This window comes from Sorex fumeus, unplaced genomic scaffold (genome assembly GCF_029834395.1).
Source record: "Sorex fumeus unplaced genomic scaffold, SorFum_2.1 ptg000072l, whole genome shotgun sequence".
NCBI classification, from domain to species: Eukaryota; Metazoa; Chordata; class Mammalia; order Eulipotyphla; family Soricidae; genus Sorex; species Sorex fumeus.
Window position 1 is genome coordinate 51,569,761 of NW_026606129.1, and position 24,499 is coordinate 51,594,259.

The 24,499-nt window shown below is 38.4% G+C and overlaps 1 protein-coding gene across 5 annotated transcripts in view; it reads left to right on the forward strand.

Moving 5' to 3' along the window:
• DOCK3 (dedicator of cytokinesis 3) overlaps positions 1–24,499 on the forward strand; it is a 467,343-nt gene that overhangs the window by 168,774 nt on the left and 274,070 nt on the right. For all 5 annotated transcript variants that reach the window (XM_056129948.1, XM_056129950.1, XM_056129951.1 and 2 more), the window contains exon 5: positions 9,995–10,091. In XM_056129948.1, the coding sequence (XP_055985923.1) occupies positions 9,995–10,091 (97 nt within the window). The remainder of the gene's footprint in view (positions 1–9,994; positions 10,092–24,499) is intronic.

The following is a 24,499-nucleotide window of genomic DNA, read 5'->3' on the forward strand; positions in this document are numbered from 1 at the left end:
TACTGTGGGGTCCAGATGCATTTCTGCAAAAGCCACTGGGTTCGAGATATGTTTCTGAGCCTCTTGGATCATGGCTGTTAAGCGGCTTGATCAGGAGCCAGAGAGGCCGTTCGTGGGCAATGACTTGGGTGTCTCGTTGGGGTGGGGAGAAAAGGATTGGGTCCACCCCCATCCTGTGAGCCCCAACATGTCTCGTCACTGAGGGCCGAAACCTGACAGTCCAATGGCCTCTGGAGGATGGCAGCCAATGAGCCGCCTAGGGGTAGCACCCAGCAAGGCACAGGGGTTACTCCTGGCTTTACACTCAGGAATTACTCCTGGCGGTGCTCAAGGGACCATAGGGGATGCTGGGGATTGAACCCGGGTCAGCCGTGTGCAAGGCAAATGCCCTGCTCACTGTACTATCACTCCAGCCCCAATAGTTGTTCTTTTTGATGAGTGCCAGTCTCCCTGGTATGATACTCACTGTTTTGACTTGCATTTTCCTGAAGAGTAGTGATATAGAGAACTTTATAAATGCCTTCTGACCATTTCTATTTAATCTTTGAGGAACTTTCTTTTTATCTCTTCTCTCCACTTTTTGATGGATTTGGATGTTTTTTTTTCCCTATAAAATTCTACTAGTGCATTTTTCAAGGAAATAAATGGAATGCTCTCGAAAGTCATATAGTCAGTACCTCTATCCTTAGAATAGCCAAAGATGGTAGGGATCATTATTACAGAATTTAAACTGTATTACAAAGCAGTAATAAGTAAAACAGTGTAGTGCTAGAATTTCTATATTTTGACTATTAACTCTTCATTATATGAGTGGTGGGCAAAAGTTTCTGCCAGTATGTATTATGGTATCATTTCCTTTGAGATGCAGGAGCTTATTAATTTAATGTAGTTTCATTTGATAAGCTTCCACTTGCCTTCTCAGTGGTATTTCATCCTTAAAGATACCTCGAGCTTCAATGTTATGGAGAGTTCTATTTTCCTTTATGTATCTTAAGGATTCAGGGCTGACTTTGAGATTTTTAATTCATTTTGATTTGACTTTGATGCATGGCATTAGAGGGAGGTCAGACTTTTGTCTTTTGGGTTTTTTTTTTTTTGCACATGTCCAACTAGTTTTTCCATCACCACTTTTAAAAATGGCTTGTACAGTAAGGTCGCAGGCTATAAAATTAATGCCCTCAAATCCATGGCCTTCTTGTACGCAAATAATGAGACACAGGATAGTGACATGAAAAAAAACAATCCCATTCACAATCATGCCCTAGAAAATCAGATACCTCGGAATTAGCCTAACTAAGGAGTTTTCTACAAAGAAAACTACAAAACGCTACTACATGAAATAAAAGAGGACAGGAGGAAATGGAAACATATCCCCTGCTCATGGATAGGAAGAATTGACATTGTCAAAATTGCAACACTCTGCAAAGCATTAATTCAATGCGATCCCTATAAGGATACCCATGAAATTCTTCAAAGAAATTGGTCAAGCACTCCTGAAATTCATATGGAACAACAAACGCCCATGAATAGCTAAAGCAAATCTTGGGAAAAAAACGTGGGGAGGTATTACCCTCCCCAACCTCAAGCTCTACTACAAAGCAGTAAGTATTAAAACAGCATGGTACTGGAACAAAGGCAGGGCTGCAGACCAATGGAACAGGGTGGAATACCCATGCACACAAACCCAAATGTACGAACATCTAACCTTTGATAAAGGAGCAAGAAATGTGAAGTGGAGCAAGAAAAACCTCTTCAAAAAATGGTGCTGGCATAACTGGACAACCACATGCGAAAAATGGTCTTAGACCTCAACCTAACACCATGCACAAAAGTCAGATCAAAATGGATTAAAGATCTCAACATCAGGCCAAAATCCATGTTACATTGAAGACAAGGTTGGCAAAACCTTCCACGATATTGAGGCTAACAGTATCTTCGAAGATGATACTCCACTGACCAACCAAGTGGAAACAGAGATAAACAAATGTGACTATCTTAAATTAAGAAGCTTCTGCTCTTCAAAAGATACAGTGACCAGAATACAAAGAGAATCCACAGAATGGGAAAGGATATTCACCCCAATACCCATCTATTAAAGGGTTGATACCAAGGATATGCAAAGCACTGGTTGAACTTCACAAGAAGAAAACATCCAACCCCATAAAAATGGGGTGATGAAATGAACAGAAACTTTGTCAGAGAAGAAATCTGAATGGCTAAAAGGCACATGAGAAAATGCTCTACATCATTAATCCTCAGGGAGATGCAGATCAAAACAACAATGAGGTATCATTTCACACCACAGAGACTGGCCCACATCCAAAAGAACAAAAGCAACCAGTGTTGGCGCGGATGTGGGGAGAAAGGGACTCTCCTTCACTGCTGGTGGGAATGCTGACTGGTTCAGCCCTTTTGGAAAACAGTATGGACGATTCTCAAAAAATTAGAAATTGAGCTCCCATTTAACCCAGCAGTGCCACTCTGGGAATATATCCTGGAGAGACAAAGAAAAGTATACTTGAAATGACATCTGCACTTGTATGTTCATTGCTGTACTGTTCACAATAGTAAAAATCTGGAAAAAAACCGAATGCCCGAGAACAGATGACTGGTTAAAGAAACTTTGGTACATCTACACAATGGAGTACTATGCTACTATGCAACTGTTAGAAAAGATGAAGTCATGAAATTTATATTCAAGTGGTACTATATTGAAAGTATCATGCTAAGTGAAATGAGTCAGAAAGAGAGGGACACACATAGATTGTATTCATCTGTGGAATATAAAGTAACAAAATAGGAGACTAACACCCAAGAATAGTGGAGATAAGTACCATGTGGTTCACTCCATGGCTTGAAGGCCAGCCGCACATGCTGGGGGGAAAAGGCAGCTCAGATAGAGAAAGGAGCACCAAGTAAAAGGTGTTGGGAGGATCCTCCCAGGATGTAAGATGCTTGCTGAAAGTAGACTATAGACCGAACATGATGGCCACTCAATGCCTCTTTTGCAAATCACAGCACCCAAAAGGAGAGAGAACAAAAGGGAATGCCCTGTCAGAAGTGGGGTGGGATGGGGGGGTGGGAGGGATACTGGAATCATTGGTGGTGGAGAATGGGCACTGGTGGAGGGATGGGTACTCGATCATTGTATAAATGAAACCCAAACACAAAAACTTGTAAGTCTACAACTATACATCATGGTGTTTCACTAATAAAAATTTTTAAAAAATGAAGACACCTTCAAGAATGAAAAAAATAAATTAAAAAATAAAAAAAGGTTTTCCCTTGTTCCACTCCTTTTTTTTTTGGTTCCTTTATCAAAGATTAACTAACTATATACCTGAGGGTCTGCTTCTGAATTTGTTTTTTTTTTTTGATTTATGGATTGATTTACTGATTTCTTGCTCGCTTGCTTGGTGGTGGGGTGGGGTGGGGTGGGGTGGGGGTCTGCTTCTGAATTTTTGGTTCTATTTTATTGATCTCAGAGTCTGTCTTTATTGTAGCACCACACTGTTTTAATTATTACTGCTTTGTAGTACACACCTCAGTGACAAGCACACTTCAAAATGAACAGCCAGTGCTGCCTTGAATACAGAGAAAATTCTCATTCACTGCTAGTGGGAATGCTGATTGGTCTAACCTTTCTGGAAAACAATATGACATTCTTCTAAATACTAGAAATTGAACTTCTATACCACCCAGTAATATTGCTCCTGGGAATATACTTTAGGGGCCCAAAAACACAATGTAAAAAAGCCATCTGCACTTCTATGTTCATTGTAGTACTATTCATAATAGCCAGAATTTGGAAACAACCCTAGTACCTGAGGACAGATGACTGGATAAAAAAAACTATGACTCCAGGTTTTTTGGTCTTAACTGTAAGGATGCACTTGCCATTTACTGGAATACAGATATTCTGTAAGAGATTATGACAGCATTAGTTGGAAATGAACACTCTGAACAGGAGCTGAGTGTTGAAAGTAGGCAAAGGGATATTCATGATAACCTTTCAGCATCTGTATTGCAAACCATAATGCCTAAAAAAGAGAAAGAGAGGGGTTGGAGCAATAGCACAGCGGGTGGGGCATTTGCCTTGCATGCGGCCGACCTGGGTTCGATTCCCAGCATCCCAAATGGTCCCTTGAGCACTGCCAGGAGTAATTCCTGAGTACAGAGCCAGGAGTAACCCCTGTGCATCGCCAGGTGTGACCCCCCAAAAAATAGCAAAAAAAAAGAGAGATGAGAGAGAAGAGAAGAGAAGAGAAGAGAAGAGAAGAGAAGAGAAGAGAAGAGAAGAGAAGAGAAGAGAAGAGAAGAGAAGAGAAGAGAGGTACCTTCCAGAGAGACAGTCAGGGATGGGGGTGTTTGCAAGGAGTGGAAGGGAAACTGTGGGCACTACTGCTGGGAAATTATACTGGTGGAAGGATGGGTGTCGGGACATTGTATGATTGAAACCCAATTGTGAACAACTATGTAAAAAAAAAAAGAAAAAAAAAGAATATGTCGGGGCCAGAGCCATAGTTCAGTGGGTAGGGTGTTTGCCTTACATATGGCCTTTTTAGGTTCAATCCCTGGTATCCCATATGTTTTCTAGAGCACTGCTAGGTGTTAATTCCTGAGTGCAGAGCCAGGAGTAAGCCCAAACTGCAAAATAAATAAAGTACCCATATGTTAAAGTTGGGCTGGAGCGATAGCACAGTGGTAGGGCGTTTGCCTTGCATGCAGCCAACATGGACGACCCAAGTTCGATTCCTCCGCCCCTCTCGGAGAGCCTGGCAAGCTACCAAGAGTATCTCGCCCACACGGCAGAGCCTGAGAAGCTACCTGTGATGTATTCGATATGCCAAACACAGTAACAACATAAGTCTCCAATGGAGACGTTACTGGGCCCGCTTGAGCAAATCGATGAACAACGGGAGGACAGTGACAGTGATGTTAAAGTTAACACAAAGGGATTATATTCCTGTTTGAAATTTTTTTGGTGAGATGGGCTGGAGCGATAGCACAGCTGGTAGGGCGTTTGCCTTGCATGCAGCCAGCCCAGCCGAGCCGGGTTCAATTCCTCCGCCCCTCTCGGAGAGCCCGGCAAGCTACCGAGAGTATCTCACCTGCTTGGCAAAGCCTGGCAAGCTCCCCATGATGTATTTGATATGCCAAACACAGTAACAAGTCTCACAATGTTACTGGGCCCGCTTGATTAAATCGATGAACAAAGGGAGGACCATGACCGTGACCATATTTATAAATGATAAAAATTAAGGAAGGCTGTTGTAGGGAAAAAAGATGTTTGTGGAGGTAATAACAAAGTTCCATTTTATTTATTTTTTTAATTTAATTTTATTTCTATAAAGCAGTTCACAATATTTGAGTACATTTAATATTCAAACACCAATCCCATCATCATTACACCTTCCCACCACCATATTTCTGATGTTTCCATCCCGAACCCTAACTCCAGCCCCAAAGCAGAACCAAAATAATTTATTTTGTATTGATTATTATGAATACACCTCTGAAAATCATCCAAAAAAGTTCCTTAGACGAAAGTGTGTGAAGATTGTTGTATTTCAATCAGGAGTCATTAAACCCTTCTATAAGAGATTACTAACATGTTATTAAAGATTGACCCTTGTGTGCTTTTATATATTTATATATATCATGTTCTGTCCAGATGTTCTGTCCTCCCCTTGTTCATCAGTTTGCTCGAGTGGGCCCAGTAATGTGTCCATTTTGAAACTTGTTCTTACTGTGTTTTTGCATATTGAATACGTCACGGGTAGCTTACCAGGCTTTGCCGTGCAGGCGAAATACTGTCTGTAGCTTGCCAGGCTCTCCGAGAGGGCAGAGGAATTGAACCCGGCTCGGCTGGGCTGGCTGTGTGCAAGGCAAATGCCCTACTGCTGTGCTATCGCTCCAGCCTAATGTATATATAATATATAATATGTATGATATATATACATATATATCTGTAAAAATATATTTCTCATTAAGATTCGTTGCCTTATACTTTAAATCCCATCAAATATGGTACACTACTCTTGAAATATTAGCGGTATGAGGTGTGAGATGTTGTGTGGTCTAGGAATGTGTTCACTTCTGAATGAGGCTTGGCTGAGCTAGTGAAGAATGACCGTTGAGCATGGTGGCAGTTGAGTTCTGGAGGTTTTCAGCTGCTGGCGCTGGCTCCTAGGGTCAGGGTGGGGAACTCGCCCGTTCCACCTCTGGGTTGCCCTGAATGAAACAGCCTGGTGTTGGGTCCAGTGGCATAGCTATGGCGTGTCATTTTATGCTTTCTTCTGAAAGATTTATAATGAATCTCTGGATCATATTCATTGATGAGATTATATGATGTCAGCCAGAGGTGGCTTGGGGTGTGACTGCCAAGTTGCCAGAAACAGGGGGAGGTGGTGGTGGTGGGGGGGAGTTGAACCTGGAGTTTTGAGTCACCAGTCTCACATACCTGGGTTTTCTGCATATTCACTTGTGGGTGAGGCTTGACCTAAGTGAGTGGAGTGCAGAGAGCAGCCATGAACATGGCAACAGTTGAGTCCTGGAGGTTTTCGGCTGTCCGTGTTGACTCCTTGGGGCGGGGAGGGGCTTCACCCCTCCTATCCTGGTTGCCCTGAATGAAACAGCCTGGTGAGGAGTCCAGTGGCATGGCTATGGCATGTCGTTTTATGCTCTCTTTCAAGAGATTTATAATGACTCTAACATAGTTCCATTTTAGAACTAGTTAAGTTTAGTTCATATATTCAAATGGAAAATCAAGTAGGCACTTGACTATGTTATTGTGGAGTTTGGGGGGAGTATTGGTGGTTAGAGACATAAAATTTAAGTTAATCAGCATTCAGATGTTATTTAAAGCTATGAATCTGGGTAAGAATAATTAAAGTATTACTGTAAATGGAGAATTATTGAGGTGAAGATAGAATCCTGATAACTTGTGGTATTTTAGGTAGGAGGATGAGAATCAGTCAGAAGAATCTGAAAATTGTGGCCAGTGAGGTAGATGGAGATATGATCGAGTTATATTTTGGAAACCAAATAAGGAAAATTTTTAGAGAAGACACTAGTCAAATGTGTCTGATGTTAAGATTGAGTAACACTGAAGATTTTATTTTATTTTATTATTACCTGGGGGAGACATTTTTTGTTATACACAGTGATGCTCTGGTGTGGTTACTCCTGGCTCTCAACTCAGGAATCACACCTGGCAGTGCTCAGGGAACCACATGGGATGCCGAAGATGGAACCCAGGTTGTCCACATGCAAGGCAAATGCTCTATCTGCTGTACTATAGCTCTAGTCCCTGAAGATTTTAATAAACAGTTGCAATAAAGTGATAATAAAAAGAATTTTGAGATAAAAAGATTTGAGAATGAAAGAACTAGAATGCAGCATAAAAGACACAAGTTATGTGTAATCCTTTCAAATTTATATTTTTACCATTTTAGCTGAGGTATTTTGACTTATAGTACAGTTGATTATACTTTTCATGCATACCGTGTTTCAACACCACACCCGTCATCAGTGTTCACTTCCCTCTGTCAGTGTGATTTTAATTTGCATTTCCTTGATAAGGGATATAGAACATTTTTTCATATACCTATTGACTATCTGCATGTCTTCTTTGAGGGATGTTTTCTCATTTAGAATCTTTAACAGTCTTTATGTTATGTCATCTACAATGATAAATTTACTTTATAATTAGTATGCCTTCTGTATCTCTTCCTTTCCTAATTGTTCTGGCCAAGATTTCTAGTATAATATTGAGTAATAGTGGTGAGAATAGACAACATTTTTAATGCTTTATCATAGAGAAAATATTTGAGTGTCATGTTAGTGTTAATGTTTCTTGAATCTTCATTCAAAAATATTTGTCTGTATTTTTCTTTTCTTTTTTGGGGGGGTGTCTTCTTTTGGTGGGAGAATAATGGTGATCTAGAAATTATTCAAAGAATTTCCTTTTCTTCATTCTTATGAAGAGCTTGGGAAGAATAGGTAATTTTGAAAGTTTGTTAAAACTTAGTAGTAAAACCATAGAGCTGTGGAATTTTGTTTGGGGAAGACTTTTACCCCATTATCTTTGTTAACTTACCAGAATTACAGTGCATCAGTACTGTTAATTATCTTTTCACACATACATCATTTCATACCACACCCATTGCTGGAGTGCCCACTTTCTTCTGCCCAGTATTCCTTCAGTGTTTTTCTGGACCCCGCATACAGGTCCCTCCCAGCTCAGTTTTTTAGGCAAAATCTCCAGTTGCAATGACTTTGGCCATTTGCTGTTCCCTTATGTTTCTTTATATCCCAAATACAAGAGAGGTCTTTAAAATACATTATTGTGGAGGTTGTTATACTATACACATAAAATTGAATAAAGGTAAACTGGAAATTACACAAAATTTAAATGATAAATCAATAAAAGTATTTTAAGAACTATATATTTATAGATTTATAAATTTAAAAATTAGTAGTATGAGTAATTCCATGTAATGCATTAAAATTTATATGAACTAGATAAATCTGACAGTACAGAATTTGGTGTGAGAGTATAAAAAATTAAGGGGAAATATAGATGGGTCTATAAAAATATAAAACGATTTTATTAGTTTTATGTTAGAAAATATAGTTTTATAATTATTAAGTATAGGAAAATAAGTAAAATATTGCAATAAAATAACTATGGATATAAAAAAATCACCCAAATGATGTAGAGCATTCAATATGAATGCTAATGAAACATTAATTCACTATTAAAAATATTAAATTACTTAGCAAACTAGGAGTAAACAGATCTTTCTTACTCTAACAGAGTGCCACGAGTGAATGCCATACTCAATGGCAAAGTGCTTTTCCTGCAGGGGGGAAAAAAGAGGATCGCAGCGTATGCTCTAGTGGTTGCTGTCATTACAGGTCCTGAGTAGTTAGTTCAGAGCACTGGCTTTGAACTACCTGGCCAAATTGGCTGAGTGTTACCAAGAATTGCCCATGGGTCCTCTGAACACTGCTTGGGAGGCCTGCCCTTGCAAGAGAAATGAACGGAAAAAAACTTAAGCCTTTCCTAAAGAGTCTGTTTTTTAAAAATTTTATTTTATTTATTTGTGCTTTTCGGGTCACACCTGATGATGCTCAGGGGTTACTTCTGGTTCTGTACTCACAACCAGGCATATCACTCCTGGCATTATTCAGGGAACCATAGAGGATGCTGGGGATCGAACCTAGGTCTGCCATTTGCAAGCAAATGCTCTACCCACTGTTCTGTCGCTCTGGCCCCAAAAATGTTTGTCTTAGGACAGTATTTCTGAAAGTAAAAATTGAGATTTGACACAGTATCACTGTCACTGTCAGTGTCACTGTCCTCCCATTGTTCATCGATTTGCTTGAGTGGGCCCAGTAACATTGTCAGACTTGTTACTGTGTTTGGCATATTGAATATGTCATGAGTAGTTTGCCAGACTTTGCCGTGCGGGCGAGATACTCTCCATAGCTTGCCAGGCTTTCCGAGAGGGGCAGAGGAATCAAACTTGAATCGGCTGTGTTGGCCATGCGCAAGACAGACGCCCTACCCGCTGTGTAATCGCTCTAGCCCATAGTATAAGTAAAATAAAGTTTTTACCTTAATCAGTTCAATTTTACTGTTGTGGTATATCTTTGTAAAAGAACTTTCAAATCAGTTAAATGTCCCTATCTAAATCAACATGAGGAGCTGGAGAGACAGTATGTAGAGATAGTAAGGCACTGGCCTTATACTCAGTTGTCTTGGGTTTGATTCTTGGCATCCCATATGGTCTCTGGAGTGCTGCCAAGGGTGATTCATGAATTTAGAGCCAGGAGTAACACTTGAGCATTGACAGGTGTGGCCCCAAAATAACAACAAAAAATTACCACGAATTTGAAATTTTATTTAAATATGGTGAAAATGGTAGCAGAGTGTATTCTAGTGTTTTCTTCAAAGATAACATAACTGTTGTGGTTCTGCTTCTAGGCAGTATGAAACTGTGGTCCCACTTGAAGATTGTATTGTGACTGAAGTTACTACAACTCTACAAGAATGGGCCAGTCTATGGAAACAGCTTTATGTGGTAAGTAGTTGACAGTTAGTTTACTAGTGTTTTAAAGTTTTAATGTACCAAGTGGAAAAAGTGTTCTAACCAATGTTGTTTTTAGGCCTGTATTACAGTTTTTTTAATATGTGTTCCTGATATTAATTGAAACATACATTGACTTTTGTCCACCTTAAAGAAAAAATATTCGTTACGTGCTTGCAGTTTCTTCTACTTATTCCTGTCAGTAGAAAGCAAATGAGTTTAGCTATCTCGCTCATCCATGTACCCTCATATTTTAAAAAAAAAACAGGTATTTTCTTAATGATTGTGCAAACAAATTGTGTGGTGTTTGAATTATGTCCATGAGAAACCATTATTAATAGTATTGTAAACCAAAAAAATAATAAAATTGTTTTTAAAAACATGCTATCTTTTGTTTACTAGACAGGGAGGCGGAATTAACTAGGGATCCGTTCATTGGATTGTGGTGAAGGGACATTGATACTTTGGTGATGGTTGTCATATGGTAACAGATACCTTGAATAAATATTAAATTGTATTAAAAGCACATACAATGTAAATTAATGTTCTCTCAAAATAAAAAAGGAAACAATACAAAGATTCTGGAACCATGTAGAGGAAATAGGTTGACATACATGGACTGTGAACAACACCTAACCCCTTTTCATTCTCAGTGAAAAATAATACTCTTATGGAATATGAGGAGTTTGACTGTTGGCTTTTCTCTTTAGAGTTTCTTTAACATTAAAGGTACCATTTTAAAATAAAACTGTTTTTTGAAACAAAACAATTTGTATATTCTTTCTCAAGTCTTACCTCAAGACTTTCAGTTCTTAGAAAGTGATTTAAATTCAGGATAGGTGATACCATTTTAACTATGATACCATAAAACAAATATAATAAAAACTATAAAATAATGAAAGACGAGAGCTGTCAGTACCCATGCAGGTATTTAAAAATGAAGGGGGGCGGGGTAGAGTGGTAGGTATGGTAAGCTTGGAATAAATTGAAATCTTGCATAGCTTTAATAACTTAGTGTGAGGGATTGTAAGGGAACTAGGAATTGGTATCCTCACGTCAGAGGATTTGACGCACTTTATTATGGATTTGTTGCCTATAATTTAAACTGAAATAAGCCACGTCTTTAGTGATTACGGAAAGAAAATGGACAGAGTAGTGAGAGAGATTAGTAGAGTCATCTTTTTAGTTATGATGTAGTAAGTCTTATATATACTTATAGAGTGTGAAGACAAACCTTGACATTCTGTAATACTGCAAAACAGTGAAAAATTAATAGTAAACTGTAAATTATAAAGTAATGTTTTATTCAGAAAAAAAATCTGTTCATTGGTAAAGGCCAATAAGTTATAACACCTTTTCTTTGTGGGCATGGGAATGCTAGAGATTGAACCAGAGCCTCAGTGTGTGACACATGTGCTCTGTCACTGAGCTATATCCCTGCTCTTTCAGCAATTCTTAATAACAGTTATGAAAGCTTAAAGAACATGTCAAATAGGACAGAGAGATAGTATAGTGGGTAAGGTGTTTGCCTTACATGTGATTGATCTGTTATTCATTCCTGGAACCACATATGAATCCTGAGCACCTCTAGGAGTGACTCCTGAGCATGAGTAAGCCCTGAACATTGCCTGGTGTGGCCCAAAATATGAAAAAGAAAAGAAAACAAAGGAAAATATGTCATTTACAACAGTTTTTACTAGTCCAGTGATTAACAAAGTTTAAGAAAACAAATCATTCTATATTCTCAATACATACGGAGAATGATAGGACACATAAAATCTAGACTAAGTCACAGGATTTGGATTTTGGTCAAAATGGAGTAAACACATTCTGTTTTATTCCTCCTACTAATAGCAACAAATATCCTGGACAAAAAATATAAATCACCTACCAGAAAACTGAAAGTTAGGGAAAAGAAGATGGACTGACTAGGGACCTTGGGACTCAAGGATTGAGTAAGTTAATGGATTGTTGTTTTTATTATCTTGCCTCCCAAATGTCTTTCCCTGGGTACTGGAGAAGCTGGAATCCCCACAACCTGGAAATGCTAGTGGGTGCAGAAAAAAAAATAATTCTAAGTAAAGCCTGTTGTTTTGAGCCAAAGCACAACCCAGCAAGACAGAAACTATTCAAACTGTTCCTGATTCTTCTCTAGGAGATATCATGATTAAAGATGTGCACTTCTGTACCCTAGTGGACATTGTATTAATAGAATGCCAAAGTTTTCATTATATCATAATTAGAGTTACATCTGTACACATAAACTCTATACCCAATGCACCTGTGGTAACAGGAATATGTTTTTCCACGCTGGAGCTTGTTTGATGATCTCTGAATTTTATCTCCAAATCTCTCAAATTTAATGAAGTTCATCTCGTCGATACAGTGGAAAACACTCTGATTTTCAAAACACTCTGATTTTCACACTACCTGCAGATGCAAGGTGGCTCTACCCAGCAAAGTCTGTGTGTTGAACTATGGCTTTCATAACTATGTAGAATTAAGAAAGTGTTGCCCTTATCCTGAAGAGTTCTCTGGACAAAATCCTTGAAGTAAGAAAGAAGAATCCATATCCAGGGGAGTCTGTTTTTAGAGGTTTTGATTTCCAGTAATAAAATTACCCTGCTCAGCTGAGTTTTTTGGCAGGACCCTGACTTCTACATATTTCCCACCCCATTATTGAGGCAGTTCTCATTTCTGGAACATCTTGTGGATAGAACCTTATGTTTCATCTTTGCCCTGCTGAAATGAAACAATTCTTTTTCCACTTATATTCAATCTGAAGATAAAGTGAAGTTCTGTTACTTAGGTAAGACAAAGATGGGGAAACCAGAAAAAACAATTTTAAAACTAAATTCACTTTTGAATAATAGCCCACATAAAGTAAAGTAAGTAAAGTAAAGACCCTCCCGTTGATCGTCGATTTGCTCGAGCGGGCCCAGTAACGTCTCCATTGGAGACTTTGTTGTTACTGTGTCTGGCATATCGAATACTCTCGGTAGCTTGCCGGGCTCTCCGAGAGGGGCGGAGGAATCGAACTTGGGTTGGCCATGTTGGCCGCGTGTAAGGCGAACGCCCTACCCGCTGTGCTATCGCTCCAGCCCTATATAAATAAGCCTGGAATTTAATTTTGAATCTATATAGGTAGATTATTTGCAAAATACTTGGAATGAGTGGCATACAGCCTAAATTTTTTATTATAATTAGTAAAGCCTCAACATAAATCAGGAAAGACAATAAATAGATACCAAATTTGAAATGATACTATGATTCTTAAAAAAGTATTTTTAATTAGAATTTATGTACTTGTTTTTGCCTTTTGAGTTATACCCAGTGATGCTCAGGGGTTACTCCTGGCTCTGTGATCAGGAATTACTCCTGGCAGTGTTTAGAGGACCATGTGGATTGCTGGGGATTGAACCCTATGCAAGGCAAATGCCCTACCCAATGTACTATGGCTCCAGCCCCTATAAAATTTTTTCAAAGAGCAATTGTGTTGTAAAGAAATGTAAACATAGGAAACTATTGCAAAGATTAATCCTAATAATGAAGAGAAGGTAATCTGGTAAAGTAAGTGTTAGGTGATGGAGAGATAGTATAGAGGTTCAGACACTTGTCTTGTATGTGACTTTTATCTGTGACAGTGGTTTGAATCTCAGCACTACGTATGGAAGTGCTTCCTGTGTACTACATATGGAAATACTTATATGGATGTACTAGAGGTGCTTCCTGAGCTCAGACCCAGAAGTGGCCTCTGAGCACTGACAGGTGTTTCCCCTTGCCTGAGAAAAAGGAAAAGTAAGCTTCGGTTCAAAGGACTGTGGGGCAGTAGCCAAAGACCTTACATTTGTGGCATTATATACTAGAGAAAACAAAATGTGGAGCCAATGAAACATTTAAAGAAATAATGCCTTAAGTATCTCAAAATTTTGCAAGATAATTAAATGCTTAACTATGGATTAAATAAGTCGAATTAGTTTTAAACAGAAAAAAAAAGAAATCCACACTCAGAAATATCTGAACTTTGGAAAATTAAGGCCTGTGGTAAGGATATGGCTATTTAAATGACAGCAGAATTCCCATCAGAAACTATAGAAAACTGAAAGAAATGGCACAAATTTTTTTTTCAGCAACTTAAAATATAAACACCTCATGTTATTGAAGAATTTCGCATCAATGAAAAACAAACTTCATAAATAAAGGAGATGTGAACCCATTTCTGATCATAGAAAACTTAATATTTCATTACCAACAGATTGCTTAAAAAATAAATGATTTATAGGAAGTTCATCGGATACAAAGACATAGTTAATGGGAAGGACACATGGACATTAGGAATGAAGAAACAATGAAACAAGTACATGTTTTTGTTTTCTTGTGGCCTCCCAAGCAGTGCTCAGGAGTCCCAGTAGCCTCTTTAGTGGCCCCTTTAGTGCTCAGACCCTTTGGTGTAGCAGGTTATCCAGGCCAGCCATGTGGTGCTTAGGGACTTTCAGAACTACACAGAGAGATGCTTGAAGCCAGGTCAATTAGGTTATGCATCCTAACTACTGTGTTACCTTTAAATCCTGAGGTACTATGTTTTTGTTCTAGTACCATACTGTTTTAATTATTACTGCTTTGTAGTAGTTTGAAGTTGGGAAAACTAATGCCTCCTGTCTTCTTTTTTCCAAGGATTGCGTTGGCTATTCAGAGGGGTTACTGTTCAATATGAAATTCAGGGGTATTTGATTTATTTGGAAAATGTCATGGGTATCCTTATAGGAACTGCATTGAATTTGTATAATGCTTTGAGGAGTATTGCCATTTTGATGATGTTAATCCTTCCAATCCATGAGCAGGGCATATATTTTTATTTCCTCATGTCTTTTTTTAAGAAGTATTTTGTAGATTTCTTTGTATAGGTCTTTTACCTCATTAGTTAAGCCAATTCCTAGTACTTGATTTTCTGAGGAACAATTGTAAATGGGATTGACTTTCTAATATCTATTTCTGGTATTTCATTATTCATGTATCAGAAAGAACCAACAACGACTGGTGTTGGTGAGAATGTGGGGAAAATGGACCCTCATTCTCTGTTTGCAGGAATGTGGACTGATCAGACTTTTGGGAATTCAATATGGCCATTACTCAAAAAGCTATCACTTGAGCTTCCATATGATCTAGAAGCCCCACTCCCCAGTCCAAAAGCACAATCCAGAAAAAATATATGCACTTCTTGCTTGTTGCAGCACTGTTCACAATAGCCAAAATCTGGAAACAACCCAAGTTCTCAAAAACAGATAACTGGAGAAAGAAACTATGGTACATGTACACAATGAAATACTACTCAGGAGTAAGAAAAGATAAAGTCATGCAATTTTCTACAATGGATGGATCTGGGGAGTATCATGTTGAATGAAGCTAGTCAGGGGTTATGGACAGACAGAGAATGAGCACTCTTATATGGAGTGTAAAGGAACTTAAACAGGGAAAAACAAAGCCCAAATAGGAATAGAAACAAAGAGCAATAGAACTGTAGGAAGCTTGCCATGGGATTGGAGATGGGGGTTAAATTATGGAAATGAACACTTGCTCTAGAGGAAGGCTAGGAGATGAGAGGAAAACTGGGGACATTGGTGGAGAGAAGTGGACACTCTGAAGGGATTGGTGTTGGAACATTGTATGCCAGAAATTTAGTAATGAAGAACTTTGTAACTCTGCATGTAATTCACAGTCATTAAAAATAAAAAATTGTCAAAAAATAAAAAGATAGTGGAATAAAGAGAGATTCTCAGACCACAGAATAGAATTGAGAGCCCAGATATACTTTCAATTTATGGACAGTTAGCCTATGACAGAGGAGATGGGTACATGGAAAAGTAGCAATGATAGCATTGTCAGTAGATGTTGCTGGGAAAACAGGATAGCCACAGGCAAAAAAGAAAAAAAAACTGCAATTCTGTTTCACACAGCACACTAAAATTAGTGCATTAGTGAATTAAAGATCTTGAAATAGGCTAAAGTAAAGTAAAAGTAAAGGCCCTCCCGTTGATCATCGATTTGCTCGAGCCAGCCCAGTAACGTCTCCATTGGAGACTTTGTTGTTACTGTGTCTGGCATATCGAATACGTCACAGGGAGCTTGCCAGGCTCTGCGGTGCAGGCGAGATACTCTGGGTAGCTTGCCGGGCTCTCCGAGAGGGGCAGAGGAATCAAACTCGGGTCGGCCATGTAGGCTGCCTGCAAGGCAAACGCCCTACCGCTGTGCTATCGCTCCAGCCATTGAAATAGCTAGAATCCATAAAATACGTTGAGGAAAACAGAAATCTCCAGGATATGGACCTCAGAGGGGACTTTCTGTGATGATTTTATTCAGTTGACAAAAACAAATAATAGACAAATGGGACTATAATAAAAAAAAGGTTTTGTATGATGAAGGAAACGAGTTAAAACTAAAAGAAGAAATATGGCATAGGAGAAAATACTTTCATTGTATGCATCATAGAAAGAACTGATATCCAAGATAAAGTACTCACAAAGCTCAGCAGCAACAAGTATTTGATAATCCCATCAAGAATGGGAGAGAAATGAAGACTTTCTTAATGAGACCAGCTAGTAGGATATGAGGAAAATGTGCAGTCACTTGTTATCAGGGAAATGCAAATCAAAGCAAAAATGAGATAAAGGTACAGTATTGAGAATGTGGAAAACCTGAACAGACCTATCTCAAGAAAGGAAATTGAAACAGTAATTTAAAATTTACCCAAGATCAAAGGCCCTAGTTCAGATGGGTTTATTAGAGTATTTACCAAACCTTCAAAGACGTACTACCTATACTTTTCAAGCTCTTCCAAAACATTGAAGAAAAAGGAATCCTTTCAAATAGCCCATGAAACCAACATAATCCTAATACATAAAGCCCACAGAGAAATTACTAAAAAAAATAAAATTACAGACCAGTTTTCCTGATGAACACTAATGTGAAAATCCTCAACAGAATTTTAGCAAATCAGATACAATCACATACCAAAGGGCTCATGCATGAAATAATTATTATAAATTAATATAAATATAATAAATTATTATAAATTATAAATAGGGTTTAGCCCATGTATGAAATAATTATTCAATATGAGCAAAATCAATTATGTAATAACCAAATCAACAAAATGAAAGATGGAAAAATAATATTAATTGATGTTGAGGAACCTTTTGCCTACATTCAACATCTATATGATAAAAGCCCCCAATAGGAAATGGAAAAATATTCCATATTAATTGGAAGAATTAATATTGTCAAAATATCTGTCCTCCCCAAAGCATTATATAGATTTAATGCAGTTTCCTTCAAAATTATGATGAAATTCTTCAAGAAATTAGAACAGACCCCGTTAAAACTTGTATGGAAGCATAAAACTCCACAAAAGGAAGTTGTGAAGTATTGAATTTCCTGACTTTATACTATAGTTTTGGTATCAAAACAGCACGGTATTGGAATAAACACAGGTTAACACAGTAAATGGGTCAGAACTGAGATCCCAGTGATAAATCCTTAGCTATATGGGTAGTTAACCTATGACAGAGGAATTAGGTGCATGAAGTGGAGCAATGAAAGCCTATACAACAAATGGTGTTGGGGAAACTCAAGAGCCACTTGTTTAAAAAAAAAACAAAATCTGCATATGTAATTTACAGCATACACTTGGGAGCTGGAAGTGCTTGAAGTTATCTAGGGATAAACATGGCAATGTTCAGAGGACTGTGTATTATTCAGGGATCAGACTATATTTGGCCCAATGTAAGTTAGGTGCCCTAACTCGCACACTATTTTTTCAGCCACAGGTATTAATATTTTTATTTTTTAAATTTTCTTTATTGAGATTCAGTTACAAAGCTTTCATGATTTTCAGTCATACAACGATTGAACACCCATCCCTCCACCAGTGTACATTTTCCACCACCAATGTCCCCAGTATCCCTCCCACCATTCCCACCCTACCCCACCCCTGCCTCTATGGCAGGCACTTTCCTTCTTTTTCTCTACTTTTGGAAATTATGGTTTGCAATGCAGATACTGAGAGGCCATCGTGTTTGGTCCTTTGTCTACTTTCAGCACACATCTCCCATCCTGAACAATCCCTCCAATCATCATTGACTTAGTGGTCCCTTCTCTATCCCAAATGTTTTTCTGGTTCCTGTTTTCTTGTCCATAAACATCAATGAGTTTTTTCAAAACAACAGTATTTAACTATGTAAGCATTTTCAAAACTGAGCATTTATAAAGTTAAGGAATTAGTGTGTATAAATGAAAGTAACTCCACTGAAGCTAAAAAGCAATGCTTTTTAATGTGAGATAGGAGGAAAGATGAGCAAAGATCTTTTGTTTCTCTTACCATATATTTGAGGCGAGCTAAGAAGTTGGGCATATGTTGATTCATTGTTAATTACAGGGTAGAGTGATAACAGGTTTGGGAGTTAGTCATTCTTAGTCTTTGACAATAGCTCTTAATGCAGGAAGAAAAGGCTTTTAAAAAAGAGAGAATTAAGAGCATTTCCATTGTATATTCTAATTCTTTGGATTTGGGCCTTGAAATAGCTTTACCCTGGTGAAACTCCAAAATACATTTTTTTCTATTTTACATTTGAAAGCAACATTGCTTATGAATTAAACTTTTTATGGATAATCATAACAATGGCATCATTTTTCTAATGTTCAAGTATATCATTGAAATAAGGACAAATACCAACAATAATAATTTCAGATTTGTTAGTATCCATAGTATTGCTTCTTATCTTTATCAGTACCATTATATTAATGGGCTGGAGTGATAGCACAGTAGGTAGGGCGTTTGCCTTGCATGCGGCTGATCCGGGTTCGATTCCTCTGCTCCTCTCGGAGAGCCTGGCAAGCTACCAAGAGTATCTCGCCCACATGTCAAAGCCTGGCAAGCTACCCATGACATATTCAATATGCCAAAAACAGTAACAACAAGCCTCACAATTTGTTGTGAGACATTACTGGTGCTTGCTCAAGCAAATTGATGAACAATGGGAGGACAAATTGTATTAACAGATTCATGACACATAATTTTATTTCATCTTACCAAATTCCAGATTCCAAATTATTTTAAACTTTCAAGTATAGTGGATTCTAATCACTGCCCAATATTCTTGAACTACATCATAAAGCTATTAAGTTTAACCAATGTTGATAAGAGTTAGGGGTTCATAACGATGTATAATGCGAATTAAAAAAAAAGACTTGAACAGGAGAGCAATTGTACCTACCTAGAAAGCACAAGTTCTTGGGAATGTCAGTAAGAGGAAATTGAGTGCTCATGTTCTGATTTTAATGCTAGATACAACCCTAAAAAGGAACAGACATTCGGGTTTTTGTTTGTTTGTTTTTGACTGCACCTGGTGGTGCCTGGGGCTTACTCCTGGGTCTGTGCTCAAGGACCACTCCTGGAGGACTGAGGGGACCATATGTGATATTGGGGATTGGACCCAAGTTGGCCATGTACAAAGCGAGTGCCTTACTTAACTGTGCCATTTCTCTAGCACCCAAAAGAAGATTTTAAAAAGTAGGTTAACATCTCCCAATTAAAAGTAATATTTTTTCTGTAGAAATGAGTGACACAACTATTTTGGTCAGGGCAAGGGTAGGCTTATGTACCCAAGTGTTTTTTAAGAGATTACTCCTGGGTCTGTGATTAGGGCTCATACCTGGTGATGCTGGGGAACAATCAATGGTGACAAGGATGAGCTGAAGCTGATTGCATATAAGGGAAGCACTACCTTTCTAGACCCAAAACTTGTTAGAATGAATTTATCTAAAAAAGTATTGTTGTTATCAGCAAATAATGAAAGTTTTATTTATTTTCCATTTGTATCCCTTTTATTTCTTTTTCTTGCCTCATTGCTGCAGCTGTTACTTCAGTGTTATAATGAGTAATAGTGATGAGAATGGAAATCCTTGTCTTGTGCCTGATCTTAGAGGGGACAATGTGTCACCCATTCTTGCATCCTTGAAATCAATTCCACTTGGTCATAGTGTTTGATCCTTTTGTTTATTTGTGTCTTTTTTAATTGAATCACCATAAAATATACAAAGTTGTTTATGATTGTATTTCAGTAACGCAGTATTCCAAAAATCCTCCCTTCACTAGTGTACATTTCCTGCTGTATGATCCTCTGAATGTAGTGCTGAATTGAATTTGTTAAGATTTTGTTGAGGCTTTTTACCTCAGTATTCAATAAGGATATCTGTCTGTTGTAGCATAACATTGGTTTGCCCTTCCTCCCTGGCCACAGGGAGCTTGGGTTTGTTGATTGCTCCCCCCAACCTGTCAATTACCTTTGACTCCTGATCAGACTCTGCTGACTTGTAAATATTGTTTTTCTCTTTTCCTTAATGTCCTTTGCATGGTTAGTAACTTCCGAGCAGTTACTTTTTGTATGGACACAGGAAGATGGTTAAAAAAGATAAATTTTAAACTTGGGGGTTAATTGACTCCAGATAATATTACCTTGTGGACATTTGCTCTCTCGGCTTAAACTTTAGTTGCCCTTACTTTCTAGATTCCCAAAGCAGGGTCCCGACGAGGGACTGGATAGACCCAGGGGCAAGCTGTGAGCTACCCTGACATCAAAATGGGCCTGGCCAAAGTGCCATAATGCTTAACTATAAATTAAGAGCATGGTCATGGACAAATTCTATCATGATCCCAAAAGTAATAACTAGATTCGAACCCTGTTAGGGTTAGGAAATAATTAATCCAGCCTGAGCACTGTAGTCTGAGTCTGTGGGGAGGTGTTCCCAGGAGAGTCATCCTACAAGCCTAATCGTGTCTATTACTGTGGCCATACAGAATGGCAAATATTAGGATGTAGAATTAAATTTTGATTAAGTTAGCACAGCAGGTAGGGCGTCTGCCTTGCACGCAGCCAACATGGCCGACCCGAGTTCGATTCCTCTGCCCCTCTCGGAGAGCCCGGCAAGCTACCGAGAGTATTCGATATGCCAGACACAGTAACAACAAAGTCTCCAATGGAGACGTTACTGGGCCCGCTCGAGCAAATCGATGATCAACGGGAGGGCCTTTTTTTCGAGCAAGTTGCGAGTCGAAGGAGAGGAGAAACACACCTTAAGTGCTGCTTTGTCCTCATGAGCTGCAGGTGGTCAGGAAGGCTTGAAAAACATGTTGGAGGGAAGGCATGGTTAGAGAAGAGGTGATAAAAGTGGTGGCAGTGGAGAGTTGGTGAAAAAAGGGAGAGATAGAGAGTTGGAAAGAGGTAGAGTGGGAGCTGTGGGCAGAGTGAGAGACATTAGCAAGAGCACTATGGAGCAAATTAGAGGGTTAGAGTTGTGAATTGTGGAGAGACTTGTGGCAGGAGGTAGAGAGAGTTGTGGAGAGAGTTTGTGAGAGACAAGAATGAAATAAATAGCAACTAATCACCAACCAACTTGGCCTTCTTTCCTCCTTCTTCAGCCCAAGGCAACGGCCATCCTAGGCAGGGAAACAGTTTGAGAGCACCGAACATGGGCACCTGGAGAGCCTGGGAACATCCTTTAATTAGTAATCCCTCATAGAGTGACCCGGGTCAAAGGTGTTTACACAGCCCAGGAAAGGAACTTACACAGCCCCACATTAAGGGGTTTATCCAGTCTGTACTTTCTTAAATATATTTTTCTGCTTTTTTGGAGGGGCGGGGGTTGGTTTTAGTTTTTGGGCCACACACAGCTGTGCTCAGGATTTACTCTTGACTTTGCACTCAAGGATCACTTCTGGGACCATTAAATATGTTATTTAAGGGCCAGCCAGAGTACTAGTGCAGCAGTTAGGGCAATCACCTTTCATGGGGCTGACCCAGATTTGATCCTTAACATCCTGTAAGGTTCCCCAAGCACCACCAGGAGTGTGATTCCTGAGCGCAGAACCAGGAGCATGAGTGTGACTTCAAAACAACCATAACAAAAAAAGTGGTTTTTTTGTTGTTGTTGTTGTTAAACAGGCATGCATATATGGTGTCTATCAGTGTTTACAAAACATAATAAATATGACTAAATTTAAATAACAGATATGATAATATCAATTTTATGTAATTTTTAGGAGGTCATTCAGTATGTCAGAGCAGAGCTCTTGGGATACAACAGGGCTCTGATAATGTTGCTTGTCTGATAATATTTTTAATCAAATGCCCAAATCTGAATGATAAACTTGCAGGATAGAGAATTCTTCATTGGAGATTACTTTCCTTCAGTATTTTTGAATATATCATTCTATTCTCTTCTTGCTTGAAGAGTTTCATTTGAGAATATAACGAATTTAATAATGTTCTTTCCCTTGTTTGTGATACTCTGCTCCCATCTTGTCAAGTAATCTATATTTCTCTTTGGTTCTTGCCATTACATTGTGTCTTGTTCTTGTTTTATGCACATTTATTTTAATTTTTTTGGTACTCTTTAGGCCCCTGGATTCATGTAGCTCTCACCCTTTTCATTCTAGGGAAAGGGAAGATCTATGCTATTTGTTTTACTAGCCGTTCTTCCCCTGTATTTCCTCTCTGTTTGGGATTCCCTCTTGTTGATTATATATCTTAAAAACCTCTTTACCAATAAATCTTATTTATTCATATGTCTTGAGTCATGAATCTTTTATTTGAGGTCACCGACTCGATTTTCAACTTCCATTCTGCTGAGTCCTGCTACTGTATTCTATAGCTCTTTCAATTCTGTTTCAGTGAATTCTTCAATTTTTTCCTTTTTTCCCCTGGCTTTTCCTGAATTTATCTTCCAGTGATTTGCTCATTTAAGTGAACATCAAATGTGTTGTTTCTCTGTCAATACTGCCTTGGGCATTATTGAAAGTTCTGATCTACTTGAGGACCTCGGATTCTGATTCTTTTTTTTTTTTTTTTTGGTTTCTGATTCTATCCATTGAAACAGACGAATTCTTTCACTTTGTCACTTCATGGTGTTTATGTGATAATTTCTCAGATAAGCAGGGATGGTGTTAGGAATAAGAACTCAGGACATTGGGCCAGCCAGGATCACAGGGAGTCCTTGTCACCTCAGCTGGTAGGAATATCGGTTTTGGAGCTTGACTTAAGATTCTTGATACCACCTGTTAATGGAGGGAAGCAGGAGGTGAGAGGCAACAGACCCATGATTGGTCTTTCCTGCCAGACGATAAGTGGGTGGGGACACAATAGTTCCTGGGAAGCAGGAGCTTTCAGGTCTGGCTAAGTGGTGTGACCTATGGCTGGTCTTACCTGTGACTAGGCCCTATTTTATCTAGCTTTATAGTAGTATTTTTCAATGTCAATTCAGTGCTAGTCTGTAGGTGTAGTAAGGTTGGAAATCACTGATTAAAATCAATATTCTATTCAGTTATGTACAAACATTGTAATATAGTTTATAAGCATATGTGTGCATGTGTGTTAAAAAACTATTTCTCCTACAAGTGTCATTGTTGATACATGAGAATTAGAGACTTATGTTACTTGGTTAATGGGAATAACTTGATTAACATACTTTCATTTTTTTAATTTTTGATTTTATATATTGGGAACAATGATCTGATACTGGCTCAAAAAGTCATATCTAGAACTTAGTGCAAAACTAAACAATATATTTTAAGGAGTACATAAGAGAGAGTTAATATATAGAGTGACAAGGACACAGCCAATACTGTGATTAAATGTAGAGGGTAAAAAGGATTATTATTATGAAGGTACAGATAATAAGACTCAAGGGTAAAAGCCAGACACACTTCCCTGACAAGAATGTCACAGTTTGGAAGCACATCCAGATGATGGTGATATTTAGGAAATAGGTCCAAAGCAGTGTATGTTGGAGGGAAGGCAAGATTTGTAGCATGGTGAAAATATACTTAACAATACTTAATGGATTCTAGGCATGGTTAAGTTTGTTAGTAGTCATAGATAAATTCACTTTTGTTGTATTAAATAGAATGAGTCAAGCAAAGTCACACAGACGTTAATAAATTTGTCCAAGGAGTCACAGTTGGCAAAACTTAGATGGAAACCAAGCATTCTGACTCCAGAGCACAGTGGAACTGCACTCACTATGCTGTTGTATCTCTGTATTAAAGAATTGTGAAACTGCAGAGCAGAAATCAATAGTAGAAAGACTGTAGGTATTCTGGATAAATTTTACAGGTTGAGGGGTTTTAATGGTGTTGAAATTGAAGACAAATGATAAAGGACAGGATAGCGGGATGAATAATTGTTGTCTAAGTCCCAACTGATTGTTTTTTAGTAGGTAAGACAGAATCATCTAAAAGGGTTGGAGCAGGTCAAGGCAGGATTTTAACATATTAAAATCTTTCATGCATGCCTTTGATATGGCATTGTGTAAAAAATACTGCTCATGATGCTTCTCTAGATAGCCGGATT